This window comes from Hesperophylax consimilis, chromosome 29 (genome assembly GCF_061612785.1).
Source record: "Hesperophylax consimilis isolate HC1 chromosome 29, BYU_Hcon_1.0, whole genome shotgun sequence".
In the NCBI taxonomy this organism is placed as follows: domain Eukaryota; kingdom Metazoa; phylum Arthropoda; class Insecta; order Trichoptera; family Limnephilidae; genus Hesperophylax; species Hesperophylax consimilis.
In genome coordinates, this window is record NC_142864.1 from 19,282,164 (window position 1) to 19,306,135 (window position 23,972).

The following is a 23,972-nucleotide window of genomic DNA, read 5'->3' on the forward strand; positions in this document are numbered from 1 at the left end:
ATGCACCTACACCATGCCTTGATAATATATCATGGCGAAGAATACGTGTTCGGACAAAGAGATATTACATTACTTTTTTACTAAAAGTTTAACAGGAAACCTATCAGGCGAATAATTATTTCTTGTAAAATAATTGTTACCCTTTGTGCTATGCATAAAAAATCTTGTCTTAAACATTAGTATACCAAAAAAAATAAATTAATATTTGACAAGTTCTAGTATTTCACCTAAAAATGTAGACAATTTGTCTCGACGCCATCTAGTGAGAGAGTTAGCACTTACAATGCCTTTCTCATATAAAATAAAGTTGGTTGTTTTCAGGTGAAAAAATGTAATAAGCAGTAATTGTTGAATGAAACACTAGTATATATTGAATTATTTCGCGGATAAGAGATAAGCCGCCATAGCTCAGTGGTCAGAGCTGTCGACCGGAAATCGAAGGGACACGGGTTCGAGTCCCGTTGGCGTCATGTATCTTTTATCAGGAGATTTTTCAATGTGGATGAGTGTTTCAGGCTAATAATTATTGCTTGTAAGATAATTGGAAACCTATCAATTCATTCGTTAAAGGCTTGCAGTCCCGTTTTAACAGGATTACGAATTATACGAAAAGATTGTTAATAATCTCTTGCTATTTTTTTAAAGATTTTTTTAAATTTTTTTTAATGTTCCTCTTCTATAGAAGCTGTCGCTTGTGTCTAGAAAAGTGGTGAGTATCAAGATGAAGAATATTTAGTGTTTAAAATTATGAATATTAAAACTTATAAATTAATTAAAAAGATAGTTTCATCAATTTGGTATTTTTACATTGAACTTCTCTTTAATTGCTTTTAGTAGGTGTTTATTGTTTTCTATTGTTCTGATATTTTCTGGTAGTCTGTTGAAGTATTTTTTCCCTAGATATATGTAATGATGTTGAGTAAAAGTGGTGTTACATTGTGTTAAGTGGTGTTATGTTTTTTTGGACAAGATCATTAAATTTTAATACCTTAAATTCTTCAAAAATTAGGTGTGTTTGATAATCTCTTAGTTTTTTCAATATTATTTTTATAATTAGACGTTGTACAATTTCAACAGGGAGTAGATTTGTTTTGTATGCAGTTCCCCAGCTGATTACAGCGCATTGGAGATTTGATTGTACTAAAGCGTGATAGAATTTCCAATTTCCAATAGATTGTTAATATCAGAAAGTTTTCTCCGTGTGTATTGAAATTTGATTAGTTTTGTTGTATGAACGCACGCCGCTGATGTACGGTAGTATATTTTTTTAACAATGGCTTGCTTCTTTACGGCATTTAAACGCAATTCTGGTGTAATTATCCTGTCAGGGCCTGTCAACCGCAATTAAAATGGTCCTATTATTTAGTCAATCGATCCCACATACTTATCAGTTGTCCTTCTCTGGACAAGGTTATGTCATTGTTCTCACAAATTTCTGATACGGCGACCATGTTTTTAGCTTTCACCCTTTAACTAATGTTTATAAGATCAGGTTTTTTAAGCACAGCACAAAGGATAACAAATTATTATAAGCAATAATTAGTCGCTTGAAATATCCATACAAATTGAAAATATCTCCCTAGTAAAAATAAATGGCGCCGAAGGGAATTGAACCCGCGCCTTCTGATGTCCGGTCAGGTGCTCTTAGACCACTGAGCTACGACAGTTTATTACCAACAAAAAAATAATTCAATATGTACTAGTACTTCAATCAAAAATTACTGCTTATTATATTTTTTTCACCTGTAAACAACCGACTTTATTTTTGTAAGAAAGGCTTTGTTAGTGCTAAATTTCCCACTAGATGGCGTTGAGACAAATTATATCTACATTTGTTGGTGAAATATTTTGACTTGTCAAATATTAATATTTTTTTAATGACAAACTAATGTTTATAATACAAGGTTTTTTATGCATAGCACAAAGGATAACAAATTATTATAATAACATAAATTCTAATTGTTATGGAGTGAGAGAAAGCAAATTTATAAACTGAAAATCTGCGACCCCGGCGTTGCCCGGGCTGTACTCAGAGTTTTACGAATTTCTGAAGTATACAGGATTTCCCTCTTGTTTTGAAGGGTACATGTGCAAAATTTCATCAATCTCGGTATAAAGATGTTATTGAAACAAATCTATTCCGACCGCACGGTGTCAGACACTCTTTATTATATAAATAGATAGAAATATGTGTATAGCTGAAGTCCTTCGAGTTAGGAGAGGATATTTGTTTAGAGAGGGACAGCCAAAAGAATGTGATAAAGTTCCCACTTCTAGACCACAGAATGTACAATCTGAGGAGTCAAGAATGTGAATCGTATAAAGGTGAGAAGGAACGGAACAAAGTCCAATCCTTATTCGAATAATAGAGAAAATATTTTTTTTGGAGAAATAGGGAAATTGTTGCAACCACAGTTTTGATGGGATAGCCCTTTGTATTGAGGCATAGCAGGATCCCTTGGATTGACTAGCAATGTACCAAAACATTGCGAAATCTATCTTTGAGGATGAAAAATTCTCAGATAGAAGAATGTGGTTTACGAGGATAACAAGAGGGTTGGATGCTACTTATTTTGCCAATTAATTCGCAATGTCGTTACCCATGATGCCAAAATGTCCAGGAATCCAAATCAAAGATACGGTTTTCCAGAGCTTTGAATGGAGGCTATTAGCACTCGAACCAGGCGTACAAAGTGAACACCAGGATGGAGAAGATAACTGAAGAGAAAGAAAGGCATTTGAAACATTTATAGATGAACTACAGGTAACAAAAAACAAGCAATCAAAAGGATATTTCACTTCGAACCTAGAACATCCACAAAAAATATACATGGAAAGAAAACTGCCAACAAAGAAAATTATATGAATATAATACATGTCTCCGTATATACAAAATAAATAATAAACTCATACATACAAGTACAGAATTCATTAAAACGTTCCAAGTACACACACACTTTACACGGCAACACGATAAAATACATTTAAACACCATACATACTCACTATGGCAATCCATTGATTACGAGGGGAGCAACATTACAAATGAAAAAAGTGTAGGTACATTTAAAAAAAAATTGTTCACTTTTATGCTCAGTCAACAAAACAATCAAAGTGAATAATATTGTTATGTAATGTATTTATGGGTAATGTATTAGTTATTTCTAGTTAAATAAGTGAAAAAATAGTTTTCTTTTGTCGAGAATAAAAAAACTTTACAAAAACTACATTTAAGTTTTTGGAGGGAACTGAGAGAGTCAGAGAGAACGTGGAAATGTTTGTTAGAATTTCACTTTTTGCAAATCTTGGAGGTGAAAATTAACCCACTTCCCGACATCCGATCGAGGTGAAACTCTGCAGATATACTCGTTGTCGACAGTGAATTCTATAATTTATTTTTTAACATTCTATTTTGGTGGCAATTACATAAAAACATGCGGATATATATGCATTTATCTTAAATCGGAATACATTACAGCAGTTAATATACGAAATAAATGTTGGTCCTACTCGATAGGAAGTTGTCGACTCCAGTTTCTGGGTAGAAAGGTTCAATCCTCAGACATATCAAAATTTTAAAAAAAAAATTTTTGAAAGACAAAAAAAAATGATTTACTAAAAAAACTTTATGGATGGATTTTATGCCTATATTATCTATATAAGTTTATTCATAACCAATGAATTTTTGTCATAAAAAAGAACAAGGCACATTTTATCAATTTCATCAATTTTATTCCCATATAACGTTAAAACATAGTCCCTTTAATAGGGTTATGTCACAAATCCCACTCAAAAGAATTTCGTAGAATAATTGGTCAGTAATTTAATCGCGCAATTATGTCGTTATTGGCAAATTGGTAAAACGTATTTTGCAGAAAAATTCTATCTGTACATATGACTTATGAAATACACAAAAAAATCCACTTTCTGTAAATGTTAACAAAGGACAAAATAAATTAATGGCCCTTCAGGGACACGGAGAAAAATGAGTACTGCAATTTATTAAGAATCTCATCAAATTATTGACAATCCGGGTAAAAACGGGATTGCAGGTCTTAAATAATGAATAAACAGGTTTCCAGATAAACTTTTAGGACGGGTTGTTTCGGAGAATTTGAACAATTCATCAAATTTCAACGTTCATTTTCGGGTTCTGTGAAAGACTTATTCAAGTTCTGTTATCATATCATTGTAGGCTAGTTGCTTGACAAAACTGAAATAAATACAGAACTTGAAAAGATCTTTCACAGAACTTGAAAATGAACGTTGAAATTTGATGAATTGTTCAAATTCTCCGAAACAACCCGTCCTTAGTATATAACGAATATATTAAGTGTATTAAATTGATATATTTTGGTAGTTATATACGAAATAAATGTTAATGCTACTCTATAGGAATTTGGCGAGGTTTGTAGAGTTGTTGACTCCAGTTTCTGGTTAGAATGGTTCAATCCTGACAGATAAAAATTTAAAAAAATGTTATAAAAGACAAAAAAAATATGATTTTACTTTATGGATGGATTTTATGCCTTCATTATATATTAGTTTATTCATAACCAATGAATTTTTGTCTTAAAAAAATAACAATATACATATCATCAATTTCATAAATTTTATTCCCATAAAACGTTAAAACATAGTTCCTTTAATAGGGTTATGTCACAAATCCCACTCAAAAGAATTGTTAAATTGAAAACATTGTTAAATAACACAACTTAATCAAATAAAATTTACTTGCGTGCGCCGAGAATTTAACCTCATAATTATATATAACATTAAATAAATGCTTTTTCAAAATTGATTTCATTACAAAATACTACATCTTTCAGTTTCGGTCGGTCTCTAGATGAATTGACGCGTGATCTACAGAATATAGATTGTTATATTTGATACGCCTATTGCCCACCTTAAGCACCGTATTTTCCACTTGGATAGGTACCTTATAGATTGATACTTACATTTAAGACAGGGTTCAAACCACACAAATATGTAACCAATAACAATATCATTGAATGACGTTCGTTAATTCGGTTAATTCCATTCGTTTCATAAATCTGAAAAAATATGTAATGACCAAACTCAAACAAACAAAAAAAATTGTGACTCGTCTGTTCTTTCTGCCCAGCCGCCAAAACTCTGTGCGGGGAAGGCTCATCGAAGAGCAAGCTTGTGGGATGTTTTGTTGCCATGTGTAGGTATCTAGAACGGTAGTTTGATAAAACCTTATACCAACACGATATTGACAATCAGTAGACAAAAACCGGCTTTCTAAAAAAAGCTTTTAGAAAATCATTTAGCGCGGCCTATAAGGTGTCAGATAAGCTCTCAATACGCACAAATTTTGACTTATGGCGATGCACTACGTCGTGTAATATTTTAAATTGAGCCGCTATCAATAACAACCCTTACGTCGATGGCGAAAAGGTTTGAATTCCCGCTTAACACCATCCGCCTGTTTTGATTTATGCAAGAAAAAAACATGGCCAAAAGGTGCCTTTTATTTTATTTTGTGGATGTTCAGGCATAAATATTTAATTTTTTTCCTATCATTTTATAAATAACTTAATTTTCCACACTAAACAATAAAATCATAACCGAAAATGGGTTCGTAAGTAGAAGATTTTGAACTTTAAAGCAGTTTTCATAGGCCTATACACTATTTTTTTCTGGGCTTATAAAAAGACTTAAATAAAAAAATACTCTAAAATGTAAAGATGTATTCTACTCGCATTATTTAATTAAAGCATCTGAAACATTTCTAGGCGACCAAATTTTCAAACCAAAAACACATGATTTTGCATTACTACGCATGGCATCGCCTTATGAATGGGGAACTAACTAAGCTGTTAGAGATGAAATAAATTGTATACATGATCAAACCAACCGTTCTCTTCTCCTTCTTTTTGCGCTACGCGCTCTCTTCGACCTCACAATATTTACCCCAAATGGTAATGCAATAGTTCCGTGAAAAAAAAAATTATTTGATTTAGGTCAACCTTGTTTCAGTACCATAAGAAATAGTATATTTAACTGTACAGTAATTATGTCGGCTATTGTCTGGGATCGTGGGAACATCTTGTTACATCGGGGTCAACCACTGTAATAACACGTAATCATAATATATAACTTATAGTATACACTAGGGTCTGACTGTTGTTATAATATTGACATCATTGGGGGTGGAATTATGTTATATTGACAAATAATAATATTGAGAAATTGGTCGGTTACAAGAGAGTACCTACCATATTATTGTAGCAATTCTATATCAACGTCCCAATATCACACTCCTATGCGACGGATTCAACAGCTAGGAAACAAATACTACGATGTTGTTGATATATTTAGTACGTCAATTTCAATATATAAGCATACCCTATTGAAGTTTTTTTCATCAAGTAGTGGAATATTTTAATAAAGGTATTTAATTTGATTTGACTAACACATAATAATTTTGTCAACTGAAACAGAAAAAAATATTTTGGATTTTTTATGTTTTGTGCCTACATGCTGTGTAGATCAAGTTCAGTAATATTTTGACTTTATATTTATTTTTCTGCAATTGTTTTAAATAGTCGTTTCCTGTACTATTTTCGTGTATAATTTCGTAAATATTTTTTATATATATGTATGTAAAAGCCTTAATAGGCGTGAAATAAATAAATAAGTAAATATTAAGAGTGACTGCTTATCGCATAACGGTCAGAACAGCTGTGAGCTTTGACCATGTCATTCCCTAATTGGGATGTGTTTTGAGACTTCAGGGAGTGAGGAGGAGATGGAGATAGGGTAGAGGAAGGTTTGGAAGCATCTGGATATTTAGATTTGGTCGGTAAACATGGCTAATGCGACAAGCAATGCTGACAATCTGAAATTATCCGTTTCCCTTTTACTGAAGGGTCTTTCTAGGGAAAGGAAGGGGATGAAGTTCTGGAAATGAGGGATGGATAGGAATCTGGTGGTCAGTGTGTCCAGGAATGACACTGAGGGCCAAACTGGACCTGGCGCGAGTAAATTTTTTGCGCCCCTTGTAAGAACCAGTAAACGTCTAGGTACGTGATCACTCTAATCAATAATATTCAGATGATTTTCATTTTTTTAGCGCCATTTTTATGAAAACTAATCTATAGGGTATTAGGACTGTGGGTGTTAGGCAATTTCAGCGCCTTGGCAACTAGGCGTCCGAAACGGAATGCTCCAATTCGTCGAGAGATTGGTCGAGAGAATCCGGCTGGAGAGGTCAAAGGGTATCCCTCAACCGCCCTTTCCCGATCCAGCTCGCTCTGTAGTAGGTGACCAGATGCAACTTCATACCACAAACCCGGGAATCCTTGTTAAGTCACCAAACATAGCGAAACACTTGAGGTGATCAATGGCAGTGGTGATAGTTATATAATAAATGGCCTTGAAGAAGAAAACATAGAGGGCTGCAAAGCAATCCACAGAATAGCTTTTGAACTCAAGAACTAGTCGTAGAAACAACCCGTTCTCATGTGACAAATGGGCCGACTACGCGTTGTGCACGCATTTTTCATGTTTCCCGACATTCGCACCGAAAAATGTAATTGTTATTTTTACCTTTAACTCCACACAGGAGGTTACGAGGTGCCGATCGGGTAAGACTGAAATTTATTTCATATATTAACAGCGGTAATGTCATCCGACTTACAGAGAAATGCGTATATCAATGAGTGTACGTAATTGCCACCAAAAGTTGATAGAATGCATCGTCATCGACAATGAGTCTATATTCGAACTATGCAATGTGAACGTATGTATCTGTAAAGTTATTCGAATGTTTGTGCCAAAATATGAATGAGAGAATGCAAGGTCGACGTGAGCCAATGTATAAGACTAAGAACGTGACGCTTCAATGGTTTGGGCACACACAGCGAATGGACAAAGAAAGGAATTTCAGGAATATATTCTCGATACAAGAACAACTGCAGCACGTTCTAAAGTGGTAGATTCTTTCAACGTTCCAACTGTTAGAGGCAGTGGAGCTATGGCATCCCAGATTAGGGTGTGCTGTGAGGCTGAAAGAAGTGCGGATGAGAATGAGATAGGGAGGAGAAAGGTTGGGAAGCGCTTGGCCATTCAGATCTGGTCACTAAACACAGCTAAAGCTATTTCAATCCTTTAACCAGGACAATATTGACAGTTACAATTTTAACCGCTCGACAATACGAGTGTCAAATAAAGTAATTTATATTCATTGAAGACAATATTAACAACTCTCAAACGAAAGATGTGAAACAAAAAATAATTCTGTCGTATCTTGGCACTGAGCCAAGGACTTCTTCCTTTCCCGGGAAAGGATCTGTTAAATTTTCTTGAATAATGAATTATCACCAATGTTTTTTATACCAAAATTCTTTAATATATCGCCTGCATGGATTAGGAAATGAATACTTTGATATCAATAATGAAGGAAGTCTGTTATATTATAAAAGATTAATAAAAAATATTTTTTACGTATGTATGAATCAAAAGATAAGTAATTAAGCATACATTATCGTTACTTTAACAATTAATTATCATCTATGTTTGATAATAAATAATTCTTCTAAGTCATTATTAACAATAAATATATTTATTCTTTATAATTAAAGCGATGCACTACGTCGTGTAGTATTTTAAATTGAGCCGCTATCAATAACAACCCTTACGTAGATGGCGATAAGGTTTAAATTCCCGCTTAACACCATCCGCCTGTTTTGATTTATGCAAGAAAAAAACATGGCCAAAAAGTGCCTTTTATATTATTTTGTGGATGTTCAGGCATATATATTTAATTTTTTATCGATCATTTTATAAACAACTTTATAATTTTCCACATTATACAATAAAATCGTAACCGAAAATGGGTTCGTAAGTAGGAGATTTTTAACTTTAAAGCAGTTTTCATAGGCCTTTACACTATTTTTTTCTGGGCTTATAAAAATAATTATCTAAAAAATACTCGATTATTTCAAAGGTCAAGATGTATTCTACTCGCAGTATTTAATAAAAGCATCTGAAACATTTCTAGGCGACCAAATTTTCAAACCAAAAACACATGATTTTGCATTACTACTTATGGCATCGCCTTAACTTAAATTTATATTTATCATGACACTTTACAAAGTAAATTATACTTCATACTTAACTTTATATTTATCCTTTACACTTTATACCGTATTTTATACTTTAAACTTTATGCTGTATACTTTATACCTTGTATTTTTAACTTCATATTTATATTTAAGTGGCACATGTCGTGCCGTTTGTACAGGCTTTTCCAATAAGAGGTGTTATTTTGAATAGCCCGCTATATCGGTAGATGTTACTTTTGAAGCTGTCATTTTTTGACATTTGACAAGTAGAAACTACGCCATTAATAAAAATGGAACGATACACGCTTCAACGATGCATTGAAATTATTAAAATTCACTTGAGTGAATCAAATGCAAATCATCTTGAGTGATGAGGCCCATTTCCACCTCGGTGCCTTTGTCAACAAGCAAAATTGTCGCATCTGGGGCTCGGAAAACCCAAGAGTTATTGTTGAAAAGCCTTTCTATCCTCAACGTGTGACTGTTTGATGCGATTTATGGTCCAGCGGAGTCATTGGACCTTACTTTTTCGAAAATGAGGCTGGAGCAACAGTTACGGTGAATGGATTGCGCTATCGAGAGATAATTAATGATTTTTTATGGCCGGAATTAATCTGGACAACGTTTACTTTCAACAAGACGGCGCTACGTGCCACACAAGCAACGAAACCATTGATCTCTTACGATTGAAAATCAAAATAACACCTGTTATTGGAAAACACTGTACATGGATCATTTTTTCCAGTGTCGCAAATATGTCATGCTTCCGATGTCTCATATTTGATACGGCAGTACCTAACAGGTTAAAAAAACAATAATGTAAACACACAAGAAAGGAAACCATTGATCTTTTACAATTGAATATCAAAATAACACCTCTTATTGGAATATTACCTAATTTTATTTACGCAGGAATTGGCCTCTTTCTTCCTTTCATATCTTCTACAGATAAGTTGATAGGCTTTTAAAGAGTGTGAACCACTGAGAATTAACAAGCCCACGCTCAGTAGATTTAGCTATGAAGTACGTAAGTAGGAACCTACCTACCGGCGAGCCTATATATACCGGTTTCGCCCTGATCTCCCGCCATTCGGGATCCGCAATCCCATCGCGCCGCTAACGTAGCATGCCATTCAAGGCGCCCGACGGGTACGACCAAGTCGAACTTGAAGAAGGAGGGGTTGAAGTTGGGGAAGTTGGAGACAGTGATATTGGGGTGCATCAGCAAAGGAAGATGTCGTCTAGGGAGGATAATCCAGGAGTTGCTAGGGGGAGAACGGACAGCGGCCCTAGAACAGGATCGACTGATAGCGCTAAGCATCAGGTAAAAAATAACATCATACCAACAAATATTTCTAGTTTTATTGATCGACTGATAGCTCTAAGCATCAGGTAAAAAATAACACCATACCAACAAATATTTCTAGTTTTATTTTATTTTATTTTTTTATTTTTATTTAAAGAAAGCAAGACAAAAATATATATTACAGTAAATAATAAGATAAAATACAGAAAAAGTACTACTTTTCAGTAGTTTGTCGATGGCAACTTTTCACATAAAAAATATTAAAAAAGATAAAACTTATTTTACTTAATGACAAGAGTGATAACAATAAAAAATAACAATTTGTTTTAAAATATAAAAAACATATACGCAACAGTGATAGTATCTACCTATAGTTTGTATTAGACTCTAATACAAACTATTTCTTTCAGCGAGCCAATTTTTCAACAGAATATTTGTTTTTACATTTGTACATTTTTTTATTTCAGCAGGTAACATATTTAAGCAACTAGGTATCATGTAGTCCAGTGTTCTTTGTCCATATTTGTTTAAATGCTTAGGTACAATTAGTCCTTCATTTAACGTAAAACGAGTATTGTAAGTGTGGTCCAGTCTATTTATGTATATAGGGCTATTCATATGCTGAAATATAATTTTATACCACAGAATTGATCCTACTGAGAAAATTTTAAGATTCTGATTAAGGTATGGAACATTATGCCTTTGTTCGTATAAACTTTTATGAGCTAATAATTTAACTAGTGAATTTTGAACTGATTGAACATGGTTTATATTTGTTTTACATGAAAGTCCCCAAGCTGTGATTCCATACCTTATAAAAGTTTCAGCTAGTGATAAATAAATTATTCTTAATTAATATTCTTATTAAGTGTACGTATTGCAACATAGAATTTTAATTGATATAATCTTTGTTGACATTTAATAGCAAATAGATTCACTGTTTTTTTAATGTATCTACATATACAACAGCACTAAAAACGCAGAAAAAATCAAATACACTTTTCGTCATCTACTCAAAATTAATTAATTTTTAATTAACTACTTACAATACAACGCATTACCTAACACAAACAAACATTGGTACAATCTCTCAAAGGTTATTTCATCAGCAACTTTTTTAATAAGTGACAGAATTTTTCCTTTGAACTCTCTATGTAACTTCTGTATATCATTTTTAATGAATTTATGAAATATTTTCAATTTTGTTAGTTTAAGTCTGTCTAGTTTGTTTTCAAATCTATGCACACTTCATCGAACTCATTTTAAATGCGAAGATTAATTCCAAATCACTATTTTGATTAATCTTTATAACGAATTGGTGAAAATTATGAATACCCAAAAATATGGTTTAGATAAATTGAAGGTTTTCCTATCGTTTCGCTTGAGTAGAATACAAATAAAAAAAAAATACTCATTAAAAAATATAAATGCAAACTACTAAAAAAATTTTTTTTTCAATATAAATGTATGAACACATAAAGGAAACAACTTTAAAAAATACATTATTATAACTAAGATTATCTGTCACAGTTTCACTTGATTAACTTTTTTGCTTTTTTATAAAATTATTTGCAAAATAAATAAAAACCAGTTTTGTGCTTGAAATCGAACGTTTCTAGATTCCGTTTGTCAAGCAATTTCAATGCCTATTACCTACAATATAAGGTGTACCAAGAATATACACATTTTTGGCTTGTAGCTTCCTCTTAAATTCGTATTCATTTAATTGTATAATTTTGTCGTTTCCGAAATAAGTTTAATTGATTATTATATATTATCACATAAGTCAAAAACTTTAGAGGAAGCTACAAGCCAAAAATGTGTATATTCTTGGTATGCCTTATATCGTCACGAATGTAGGTAATAGGCATTCAAATAACTTGACAAACGGAGTCTAGAAACGTTCGATTTCAAGCAAAAAACTAGTTTTTATTTATTTAATCAAGTGAAACTGTCACAGACAATCTTAGCTATAATACTGTATTTTTAAAAAGTTGTTTCCTTTATGCGTTTACACATTTCTTTTCAAAAATATTTTTTTAGTCTTCTTCTTCTTTCGTATGGTGGTGGTCAGGGGGGCACATCTAGGTCTGCGAGCCATTCTAGGGCCTCAGGCGTCGCCATGTGGACCTTATCAATCCCGCCGGGGAATGAATGTAGCGGGCATTCGTTGACCACATGTTCGGTGGTCTGCACCACTCCACATTCACCTTTAGGAAAACCTTTAATTTATCTGAAGCACTTTTTTGGTATTCATAATGTACCTACAGCAATTAGTTATAAAGATTAATCAAATTTTTATGATATGTAAATTTTAAAATTGGCATTCCTAGAGAAAACCTAAATTACGATAACGTAATTTGTTCATTAAATTTAATAAAATTATCTAATCGCAGAATTATTTCCGATTTAACCTGTTTGTATAAAATCATTAATTCCATGTTTGATACCCCTGATTTATTATATGTAATCTCTTTTCATACTCGAAGCAGGTCGGTTACAAGACAGTACCTACCATATTATTGTAGCAATTCTATATCAACGTCCCAATATCACACTCCTATGCGACGGATTCAACAGCTAGGAAACAAATACTACGATGTTGTTGATATATTTAGTACATCAATTTCAATATATAAGCATACCCTATTGAAGTTTTTTTCATCAAGTAGTGGAATATTTTAATAAAGGTATTTTATTTGATTTGACTAACGCATAATAATTTTGTCAACTGAAACAGAAAAAAATATTTTGGATTATTTATGTTTTGTGCCTACATGCTGTGTAGATCAAGTTCAGTGATATTTTGACTTTATATTTATTTTTCTGCAATTGTTTTAAAAAGTAAATAATTTCGTAAATATTTTTTATATATATGTACGTAAAAGCCTTAATAGGCGTGAAATAAAAAAAAATAATAAATAAAAAATAGTGATTTAGCATTAAGAATTGAAAAACCTTATGTTTTGCGATTTTTCGTTTCATAAAATTATATCAAATTAACTTTTTCTGGCCACCTCGAAGAGCCAATTTCATTTAGATAATCGTTATAAGTTATTTATCGAATTACGTACTTTAATTAATACAAGGAATTCAAAAGAAAAATATATTAACCCTCGGGTCTAAATAAAATAATATCGTCTCTTCAAATAATCCCGCTTGAGATTCAATTGTAAATAGATTCGCTATTTTTGAACATATCCAAAAATGAAAAAATTAAAAATTGCTCAGTGATGTTTTTTTTCTTCTTATAAACTGTATTTTAATCATTTTATACGAAACTAAAAAATACACATTTAATTAGACAAACGTTATAAAGGTTATTGTCACGAAACATACTAAATTACGCCTGTCTGTGCTGTGAAAAATAATTAAATGAAGTCAAACTTGCTTTGAATTTAAATGCCATTTTCCAAATTGTAAACTGTATGTATTTTTTTTTAAAATTTGAATACCGCACAAGAGTCCCAACTGCTCCCAAAAGTCTTGCGACATTGAAGCATAGAAGACTTAAATTGACTAGAAATGTGTCAATACTCTGTTAAAAATTATGGGGTTTAAATTAATTTAAATTAGCATAAAAACTAAGTTATTTTTTTCAATTATCCTGTTTGAAGTTTCGCCATAATTTTATTATTTATTAAGTAGGTACCTAATATATATTCCTTCCAAGGATGAGAACGAGATGCCCATCCTTTAAAATAATACCATTGTTCTCATATTATTACTTCTTAATGGACTGTTTAGACTAGGAGTGGCTCGGTAGGTTCACCATTCAGACTAAAATCACTTCCTGTATTGGTCACTGTGAATTTAACATGCAGTACCATCAATGGACGATATGTCGTTAAAACACATGATCCGGAAAATTTGGTAAGACGGAGTCGAAATTATGCTATCGGCTTCGATCTGTCATTTATTGAAGACACCGTCTCAATGATCGTAGAGCTTGATGACCTCTGTGACTGGGCGGTAAATTTCTTGGTTCTGGATCCTGACGTCACAGTTCCATGATTACTCAATTCAAATGTTTTAATTACATAATGTTTTCTCTTTACTTTTTATAATAACTATAAACAAAAAAAACAAACTTTTTCTACTTATATATATTATACTTAGGTACTTGAAATATAGCAATCGTTTTATATTACCCACACTCAGGCAGTGCCTTAGTGGGTTTTCATTTGTTGTGTATACAATTTGGTATTATACAGGGTGTATCGGCACGTACACGACAAACTTTAACCAGCTGTTCCTAGCATATTTGGAGTAAAAAATCTTATGTGCACTTTGCTGTCCAGTAACGTTATTTTTAATAAAAAATTTACTATTCATATTTTCACCACATGTCACCACTGTTTTATCCTTTGTCAAAGTTTGAAAACCCATCTGGCAGTATTTTATTCGAATTCCGTTGAATAATGTACGTGTGTACCTATATTGGCGCGCTTTACAATCAAAACGAAATGGCACGGCGCCATTCGTCTCATTTTTAACTATTATTATTTAGTGTGTGCGAAAGAGCGAAGACGCTTTTCGACAAACTTCCTTATAACAGCTGTTGAATACGAAAAGCAATGCCAATGACAGTGATGAAGTGTGGAAATTTTTAATTTTTTTGTTTTTAATTGAAAAAAAAATGCTACCGGACAGAAAAGTGCCCATAACATTTTTTACTAATAGAATAGCTGGTTAAAGTTTGTCGGATTAGTGCCGATACACCCTGTATATTATGTTATTATTTACTATCTATTAATATGTATAATATATGTAAAGTAATGAAAATAAATAAAGTAAAAAATGACAATTCAACGCAACTTAAAAAAATGATATAAAGTCATTAAAACCTAACTTATTAAACCTAGTTTTTGTTTCATCATTTTTCATGATTTTATGTGTACAAGGTGTATAGAATTGTCATCTTGATGAGTTATCCTGTCACCTTTTTAACATGTCTTAATTATATATCCCACTAGAAGACTTACAATATCATTTTTTATTAAATACTTTAAAAATACATTCATTGGAAGACAGGCGTAAAATAAACGCCTTAACTTTTTTATTCTATCTCTAAATTCGACTTGCGAACTTCTGCAACTCATAAACTTACGAATACCTACAATAACAACACGACAAAATACACTATTCCACTGCAACACACATAAGCGCAATTACATTGCGAACTCCCCAATACAACGGTTTCACACTATGGGAAACCAATACTTAGGTGATGTCGATATATTTAATATTAACTTTGCGAATTTTGTGGATTACGTAAAAGACTTATTTAAACACTATTCCTAAATGGAAGTTATTTTAATTTATGTTCTTTTATTTTAAATATTTCTTTCTCATGTTTCAAAACGGTCATTAAAATTGTACCAACTACATGTAAAAGCCCTCTGGGCGTTGAATAAATGAATAAATAAATAAATGAATGAATGTCTTTAGGATAGGTTGTTTCAAAGAATTTGATCAATTAATCTCTCTCTCTCTCTCTCTCTCTCTCTCTCTCTTTTAATATTTTTCTTTTAGTGTGATAATTATATTTTAATTTTTAATCTTTATTTTTGGTTTAAATTTATCTTTATTTTAATGTTGTTTTTCTTTTTTTTTAATGTATAAATTCTTATATTATAAAATGGGGGCCTCAGCACGGGTAAACAACCCAGTGAGGCCAACATTACTGAATTAAAATATGAAATATTGTAAAATAATGGATCAACAATAAAAATAAAAAAAAACAAATTTCTAAGTTAAAATTCAAGTTCTGTAAGTCCTATTCAAGTTGTGTTGTAATCCTAGTACTGAAAAGCAATAATAACAGAACTTTAATTTTAACTGTGAAATTTAATAAGTCGTTCAAATTCTTTTCAGATTTTGAAATATTCATTCAAATTCAAATTAAACAATGAAGTCCTGAGGGTCAGTTTTTCATTATCCTCAAGAATGTTAGTAGTCGGATTGGGTTGTAATCTTGAATTGACGAAAGTTAATATTTCTTATGGAATGCCAATCGCTCGCCACACCGGCTAACACTATTTTCGTAATAACTTACTCGTTTTTAGCAAAACGATGTTTTTGTAAATTGTATATCCTTACCAGATAATGTAGATAGCTTTTTATGTTCAGAGAAATGTTTTTTCTCTATATGATGTTATAAAAATTATAATATACTGTAAATAATTTCAATACTACGACATTTGTCATTGAATTTTGCGACGCGCTTTTTAATAGAAAAAATAAGCTTATTTGAAAGTACAAAACGACACGTTAGAATAATATTAAGATGCATTCTTTCCCTGCAAATCGAAGAAAATATATTTTAGTATGCTAGGAGCATTTTTCAAGGTTCAAGTGCGGTGAAGTACTAGCAAATCCAAGGTTGAGTTCTTTTCAAAAGCAACTGAGGATTTTTTCCTCAGAGCCTCGTGCGTGGAGCATATGTAAAAAAACAACATAAATGTGTTCAATACATATACTTTTTTTATTTCCAGATGAACGACAGTCACTGGAAAGAGCAGGTCCACACAATGGTGAAAAGCGACTCTGAATCAGAACTATCCGATTCAGAACACTTCCTGACTAAGGGAGCCTTCCTGCTGACTCCTTCCCACGACCTCTCCATGGAGAAGGCCTCGACCATTTGCGAGAAGATGACCTTCAAAGGCTGTTTCAGCCTCACCAAGACAGCCACCGGCATACTCTTCAAGTTCTCCGACTTTGAGGACTACCAGGCCGTCTACAGGAAGGGATTTCACAAAGTCACCAACTCTAGGTTCTACAGAAAGGTAACTAATTCAGCTTAAATACCTTTAATGGTTGGTTTTACTTCTTTAAAATGGTCTCTAGCATTTTATTCAAGTTCCCTGATATCTATTAAAATGGGCTTCACAAGATCACCAAGTCCAGGTTCTACAGAAAGGTAACTAATTCAGCTTAAATACCTTTAATCGTTAGTTTCACGTCTTTAAAATTGTCTCTAGCATTTTATTCAAGTTCCCTGACATCTATTGAAATGGGATTCACGAGATAACCAACTCCAGGTTCTATAGGTTCCAGGTTATATATATCGAAAGGTAATTTATTCAGTCAGAATACATTTGATCGTTGGTTTCAAATTCTTCAAAGTGGTCATCAGCGTTTTCTTCAAGTTATCTGATATCTATTGAAAGGGATTAATACATCTATGAAAGTTCCACAATGTCACCAACTCCAGGTTTTACGGAGAGGTAATTGATTCTGCTTAAAATCGTTGGTTTCATGTCTTCAGCCTTTTTTTAAAGTTTTCTGACGTTTATTGAAAAGGGTTTCGCAATGTAATCAACTCCCGATTTTACAGAAAGGTAAAATATTTTACAAATTTAAACTTAATAACTTTTACTGGTTGGTTTAATGTCTTCGCCAGTGATTTATAAAAAGGGATTCCACAAGATTGTTAATTAATTTAAGATGGCCACATAGGTTTCTTCAAGATTTACGAATTTGAAGATTGCTATAGTGGGAATAAAACAACTGATAGATACGACCCGTTCTCATGTGATACATGTTAACCGTGTTAAAGTGTTGGACGCGTATGCCATGTAGGATAGGAATTGTAAAATAAAATAAATTGTAGCGCTATAAGAAACGATCTACCTTTCGATGCAATGGTGCACTCGACAAACTATCACTATTGCGGAACTAAAACTATGTTGGAAGCAGAAACGATCCCTGTGGGATACCAAAATTTAATGAATGTGGTTTTAGAGAGGCTAAAATTACTTTAATTTCAATGAAGCCCCTATAATTTAGTTGGTCCCTAAAAATCACACCGAATATGTCGATGGAAGGCTTGAAGAACGCATGATGCTTTTGGTTGAAGCTTTGCTTTGTTAAAGATGTCCATCTCCTTCCAGGTGATCATCCCCTGTAGGCCCCAGAAGACCTTCACAGTGTACGTGTTTGACATTCCTGACGATCTTCCGGAGGAGGACGTCCGCCACTCCCTCTACAAGTTCTCCTCCATCGTGGAAGTGGTCAGGATACAGCTCACGTCAAGCGTTCCGTCCAATAACACTGGTAATAATGCTGTTTTTGTCTCAAAACACGTCTCTTTAAAGACGTAAGGGTTAAGGCCATTTTTTGGCAAAAAAACATGTGGTATTTTTATTTATATTTCTTTTTGTTCCTTCTCTTATCGGAATTAGACTATCAACAGGGATCCACACAAAATACTTTATATTATACAGCAATGTAGTATGTCTCATAATATCTCGAGAAAAACAAAAGTATTAACGATCGTCGATACGGATACCGTCGGAGTATGTGATGCGTATTTTGGAGCTTTGCCATATCTGAAATACTACGGTGAGAGCCAAACGACAGAACTCAACAGTTTTCAAGCCCCAGGTTCACACAGCATTCCTTTAAATGTAGCAATCAATTCATGAGATTTTTCTACCCAAGGGATATATTTTGGCTACCACCCGCGGCTGTATCCTGCTGAATTTCTCTTGGGTATGCTTTGAATTCCTACGGGACATAAGCGATGTACACATTTCTGTATTTTAATTTCTTCAGATTAATTAGCGGATGGTTCAAAAACTCCGCTATCGCGGAGTGTATTAATTTCCGTGTCCCTGATTGTTATCTCTGTCACCGACATCCTCCATTGACATTCGTCGACTGACATTTTATCTCCCGGCCTGCATAACTAACTTGCCGATGGTCATGCCGGTGTGGACAACAATCTTATTGCTAAAATTGTATGTAAAAACCGATTGTCGGATTCCATATTATATAAACAAAAAGTAGATCACACACACAGCACAAGATTTAGTTAAAATGAAGGAATGTTCATTCCAAAAATACTAATAAATACGGCCAACGAACATTCACTTATCTTGTACCTTCCATATATAATAATATGCCAATGGATTTAAAAAACGAATCAACCTGCACCACTGAACCAAAAAAGCTAAAAAATGGTCAATAGATAAACATTTTTTGTATAGATGTTGTTTATAAATACCACTGTATCCATTGATCGTATGTATGTAATTGTATAAATATGTCAATGGGTGTGTTTAGGTATGTTGTGTGCCTTTGAGTGTGTGTGTATATGACTATGAGTATGTTGACTGTGTTATGTGTCTATACATTTTATGCCTTTGTATTGTAGTCACATGAAATGTTATCCTTCTTTATCTATTTTCTATATTGTGGCTTCTAACTTTTGGTGTTATAGTTCATATTGTGAAATTGACCTGCTAACAAACTGCTTTGGCAGTTTAGCGGATACTTGTGACGGAGAATAAAAAAAGAATCACTTCGAATATTGACATATTCAACATCAAAGAAGCAGCTTTGTTGGAGCTCGCATAAAACCGGCATTTATAATGTTTATTTTTTCCTTACTTACGTTGATCGACATTATTTTTAAAAGCGTAATTTTGTAAAGTTTTTAAAAGGAGTAAAATTATTTAATCAAATGCGAACTGCATGGAGATGATGTAAAATTTTTTTTTTTCAATCTCATGTATCTTCCATTCCAGCTACTTCAAAGGCCGGCGCCCGTCGTACAAGTCTGGCTGACAATGAAGAGCGTTCCGTGCAGCCGTCATCAGGCACAGGGGTGCCCAGCGTGACCCTGGTGCCCCCACCGACCCCCTCCTCGCCGGGGTACGCCGTGCGCGTGACGCTAGCATCTGTGGAAGAGTGCAACATACTGCTGCAGAACGGGCTCGACTTCTACGGCGCCACTTTCTTCCCAACGGAACTGGCTTCACCGCAGCAATCGGCCAAGATCGTCAAGCCGAGCAGGTAAATTAAAATATTTTTTTGTAAAAATCTTTGGAACTACAATATGAAAATGATAATTCAGAATTAGTTCACCAAGGTTTTCATTGGATGTTTTATATAATATATGTCCCTTGTTTCCACAAGAGACATATGTAAAAATACATATATTCCTCTACCTGAGGGAGTATAGCTACTACCCGTGGCTCTATCCTACTGACTTTCTCTTGGGCATGCTCGGTATGAACCATCTACGGGTCAGAAGAGATGTGCATATTGTATCACACTTATTCAAACTGATTCGTGGATGGTTAGTAAATCCGACTATCATGGAGAGTATTAGTCTCTATGTTCCTGATGGTTATCTCCGTCACCGACAGCATAGACTGTTTTATCTCCCGGCCTGCAGGACTAACTTGCCAATGGTCATGCCGGTGGGGAGATCAGTCTTGCTGTTGAACAGAATCAATTCGGATATCGACACATTTAGCATCGGTGAAGCTGCCTTTAAAAGGCTAGCTCTATTGATGCCGGTATAGTATATACACCGATACACCGCTTACTTATTATGTAATACCATTTTACAAATGTACTTAAAAACGAAATAAAATGTAATTTTGAAATGTTTTTAAAGGAATAAACTAATTGAATTGAATTGAAAAAAAAGAGTGTCTTCCCAAGTATCTGAGCCTTGTTCCCACCAGGGCGGGACTTTGACACTATAGGTGAATTGGAATTTCTTCACATTTCCTGCTTCTGTTGGTGTTTTCTATTCCCAATAACTCCATGTTTCTCCTGAAGTGGCAGTGTCCCGCTAGTAGTTCTACCAGATCCCTCCATGATTTTTTGTCCATATTCCATCGGAGCATTGTGGAGTCTAACGTAAGATCTGTAGGTTCTAAGATTGCGACGGGTAGAACATGTTGATAGAATGCCAGATGAAAAGACACCAAAAATTGTGAATATACACAATTACAAATAAACTATCAACTACGAAATCGAACATCTAATTGACCACGAGACCATTTTAAGATTTTTTAGATCCCAAGGACTGCGATGGGCTGGGCATTGTTATTTAAGGAGTTTTTGAAACGTTTTATTAAAAGCTTTTTCTTATTGAAACTTATTGACTAAAAACCATATTTTTTCCAGGGTGATCGGGGGATCCATCTCGGCCAGAGTTCGTGATCTGCTTCCTGTCTTCGACAACTCTGGATTCGCCAAACTTCCACCCCCGGCCATGAAAATGATCAAGCCACGAGGAAAGTAACCAAAAAACCTGACGACAAACATGGTATGAATACAACGGTAGATGAAAATGACAACCCTATCCAACTCACAGACCAAATTCAACTGCTTACTGAAGAAAAACGTGATAAATAATGCTTTAAATGTCTTCATAAACCTTCTGGCGATCAATTTTGTATGTAGGTCTTCCTTTAATATATTTTGCTTAATCTTCATGGGATTTCTGTGCATCTGAAGCCAGCAATCTTTATAAATCGTCCTGCGATATATATTTTAACATGTCGTTTGGGCTTAGGTCTTTCTCCAACATGTCCAATTTTGTGAACCAATAATTCTTTATAATCGCCTATAGGTTGCATAAATTTAGTTCATCTTAAGGGTTCAGTTTTGGACATGCTTCCCTTAAATGTTTTGATTCCTAATTGATTCTCATCCGTCTAAATCCTGCAGCCCTCTGTAGGTTGTTAGGCCATCTCGTCTGTGTTTTTTCTGTCTTTTCCCATCACGAACATTATTCAATTCCAATTCATCTCTACGTGGTCATACTTTTGTGTTTAGTAGATCATAATTTAAAACGAATTTTTTGGTTGCTCCTTATCCTATCTCATCTTATCACTTATACCTCATCTTCTTCACTTTGTCCTATTCGGTCCAGGGACCCGTTGTTTTAAGGAGGCATTGCAGGCTCTCCTTGAAAATCCTCTTGTTGAAAAAATTTGAAATCTCTAGTTTAGTCTGTCGCAGAAAATTGTACCCTTTGGTTCTGTGAAATTTGCTGGATTTTATCCAGAGTCTTAAATATCAACTTCAAAATCGAATCCGAAAAGTCCATATTGTTCAGTATTTAGTTTAAAATAATGCGTATTATTATATTATATTTCGATAATCTTTTTATATGATATCATTTTATATTACACCAGCTTTATTGTAAAATGTATTTATATTGTTTATTAAAAATTGTAGTGAATAAAGTGCCATACAACATAATACCTGCTAAATGTTAAGAGAATCAAATATTATATTTTATAACACTTTTACAAAAAATAGAAAAACCTTAAATATTATTTGTTTTATTTATTTTTATGATAGTACTTACCTTTATAAGGAGCGTTAGAGCAACGCACTCCCTAAAATTTGGTCAGTAAATATAATTCTATAAAAGTATTAAGTTAAATTCAACCGGCTCGAATTTTCGTTCTTTGTATCACGTATCATAAGTGGTGGGAACAGATTACATATTGCTCGTCAAGAAATGTCACCTGGGAACATTAATTATCTATATGCGCGAAGCGTGAAGGTGAAGGCGACTCCTCCGAAACATGAACGGAGCTCACCAATGCCTCATTTAGAATACATTTATTTATCGCGCCGAGATGGCACCACTTTACTTCACAATTCGTATACCGATAATTCCAGTCTGATTCTGTATCGTTAGCGTTTATTAATCTTCAAAATTGTTAGTATTCTTTGCTTGGCGTAGGATATAGACTGACAATAATATTTTTGTGAGTACTTACAAGGCGCCACAGCTTTTGGCACAGTTTGAATTAGAGTTTTTACTATTAAATAATAAAAGGGCTATGAAATAAAACAAAGATTGTTACATTGGACAGATATATTTCTTACATTTTTACAGGAAATGTTACAGAGCGTCTTTTCTGGCTATTGTTAAAAAAGCTTTTTTGCAAAACACACTCCCAACATAAATCAAATTTAAACCAGCTTTCAAAAAGGTGTCATAAGCAGCAAATTAGTAGCAAATATCAGAACAAAGATTGCTTCTTTTAAATGTACCAGATTTTTTTACATTTTCGGAGCTACTATTTTCCAGAGCTTTAACCGGAAAAATCCGGAACGCGAAATACACGGGTTTCAAAGTTCCTGTTCGTGAAATTTATAACAAACACAGCTCCGGCAGGCAAACCTCCAAAATAATTTATTCCTAAACTTTTCAAAAGATTTAAAAAATTCTATTCAATTCTTCTTACTATATTGCTCTCTATAGGAAGTTGGCTATCATCACAAACATTTTCAACTACAATTATTATGAGCAGGTAATATAGATCGTTGATTTCCCGTTGCCTTGTCCGACAATCAATAAAAATCTTTTAAAAAATTATCCTGCGGCGCATTTCTCACAAACCTTTACCATTTTACAAATAGTAACGAATGTGTAGGATACGTACAGTAATTACAAAAAAAAAATGAAAAATTGTATTTTTGAAAATCCGTAATGAATTCAAAACTTTCTAAGAAATTATCCTGCGGCGCATTTTTTTACAATCCTTTACCTAAAATACCTGATCTGTAGGATATGTGCAGGAAAACAAGCAAACGAAGAGATTTTAAATCCGAGAGATTAAAAAATTGAAATATTTAACGGTTTTTGTAGTAAGAACAATTTTTTTAAAGCGGTTTCGTGAAATGAGATTGAATTTTGCAATGAAAAGCTTTTGTAACAATAACCATAGGAATATTTCCAGTATATGTAACATGACTTGATATGCGTTGTACATAACATGCCATACAAGTACACGTATAAGA

At 33.4% G+C, this 23,972-nt stretch overlaps 1 protein-coding gene across 1 annotated transcript; it reads left to right on the forward strand.

The window, feature by feature from the left end:
• The first annotated feature begins 10,195 nt into the window (after window positions 1-10,195).
• LOC149409959 (uncharacterized) lies at window positions 10,196-21,978 on the forward strand. The gene is made up of 5 exons (XM_089649125.1): window positions 10,196-10,418; window positions 16,898-17,191; window positions 18,299-18,461; window positions 19,937-20,204; window positions 21,333-21,978. The coding sequence occupies exons 1-5, from the start codon at window positions 10,221-10,223 to the stop codon at window positions 21,448-21,450; spliced, it is 1,041 nt and encodes a 346-aa protein (XP_089505251.1). The 5' UTR covers window positions 10,196-10,220; the 3' UTR covers window positions 21,451-21,978.
• The last annotated feature ends 1,994 nt before the right edge of the window (window positions 21,979-23,972 follow it).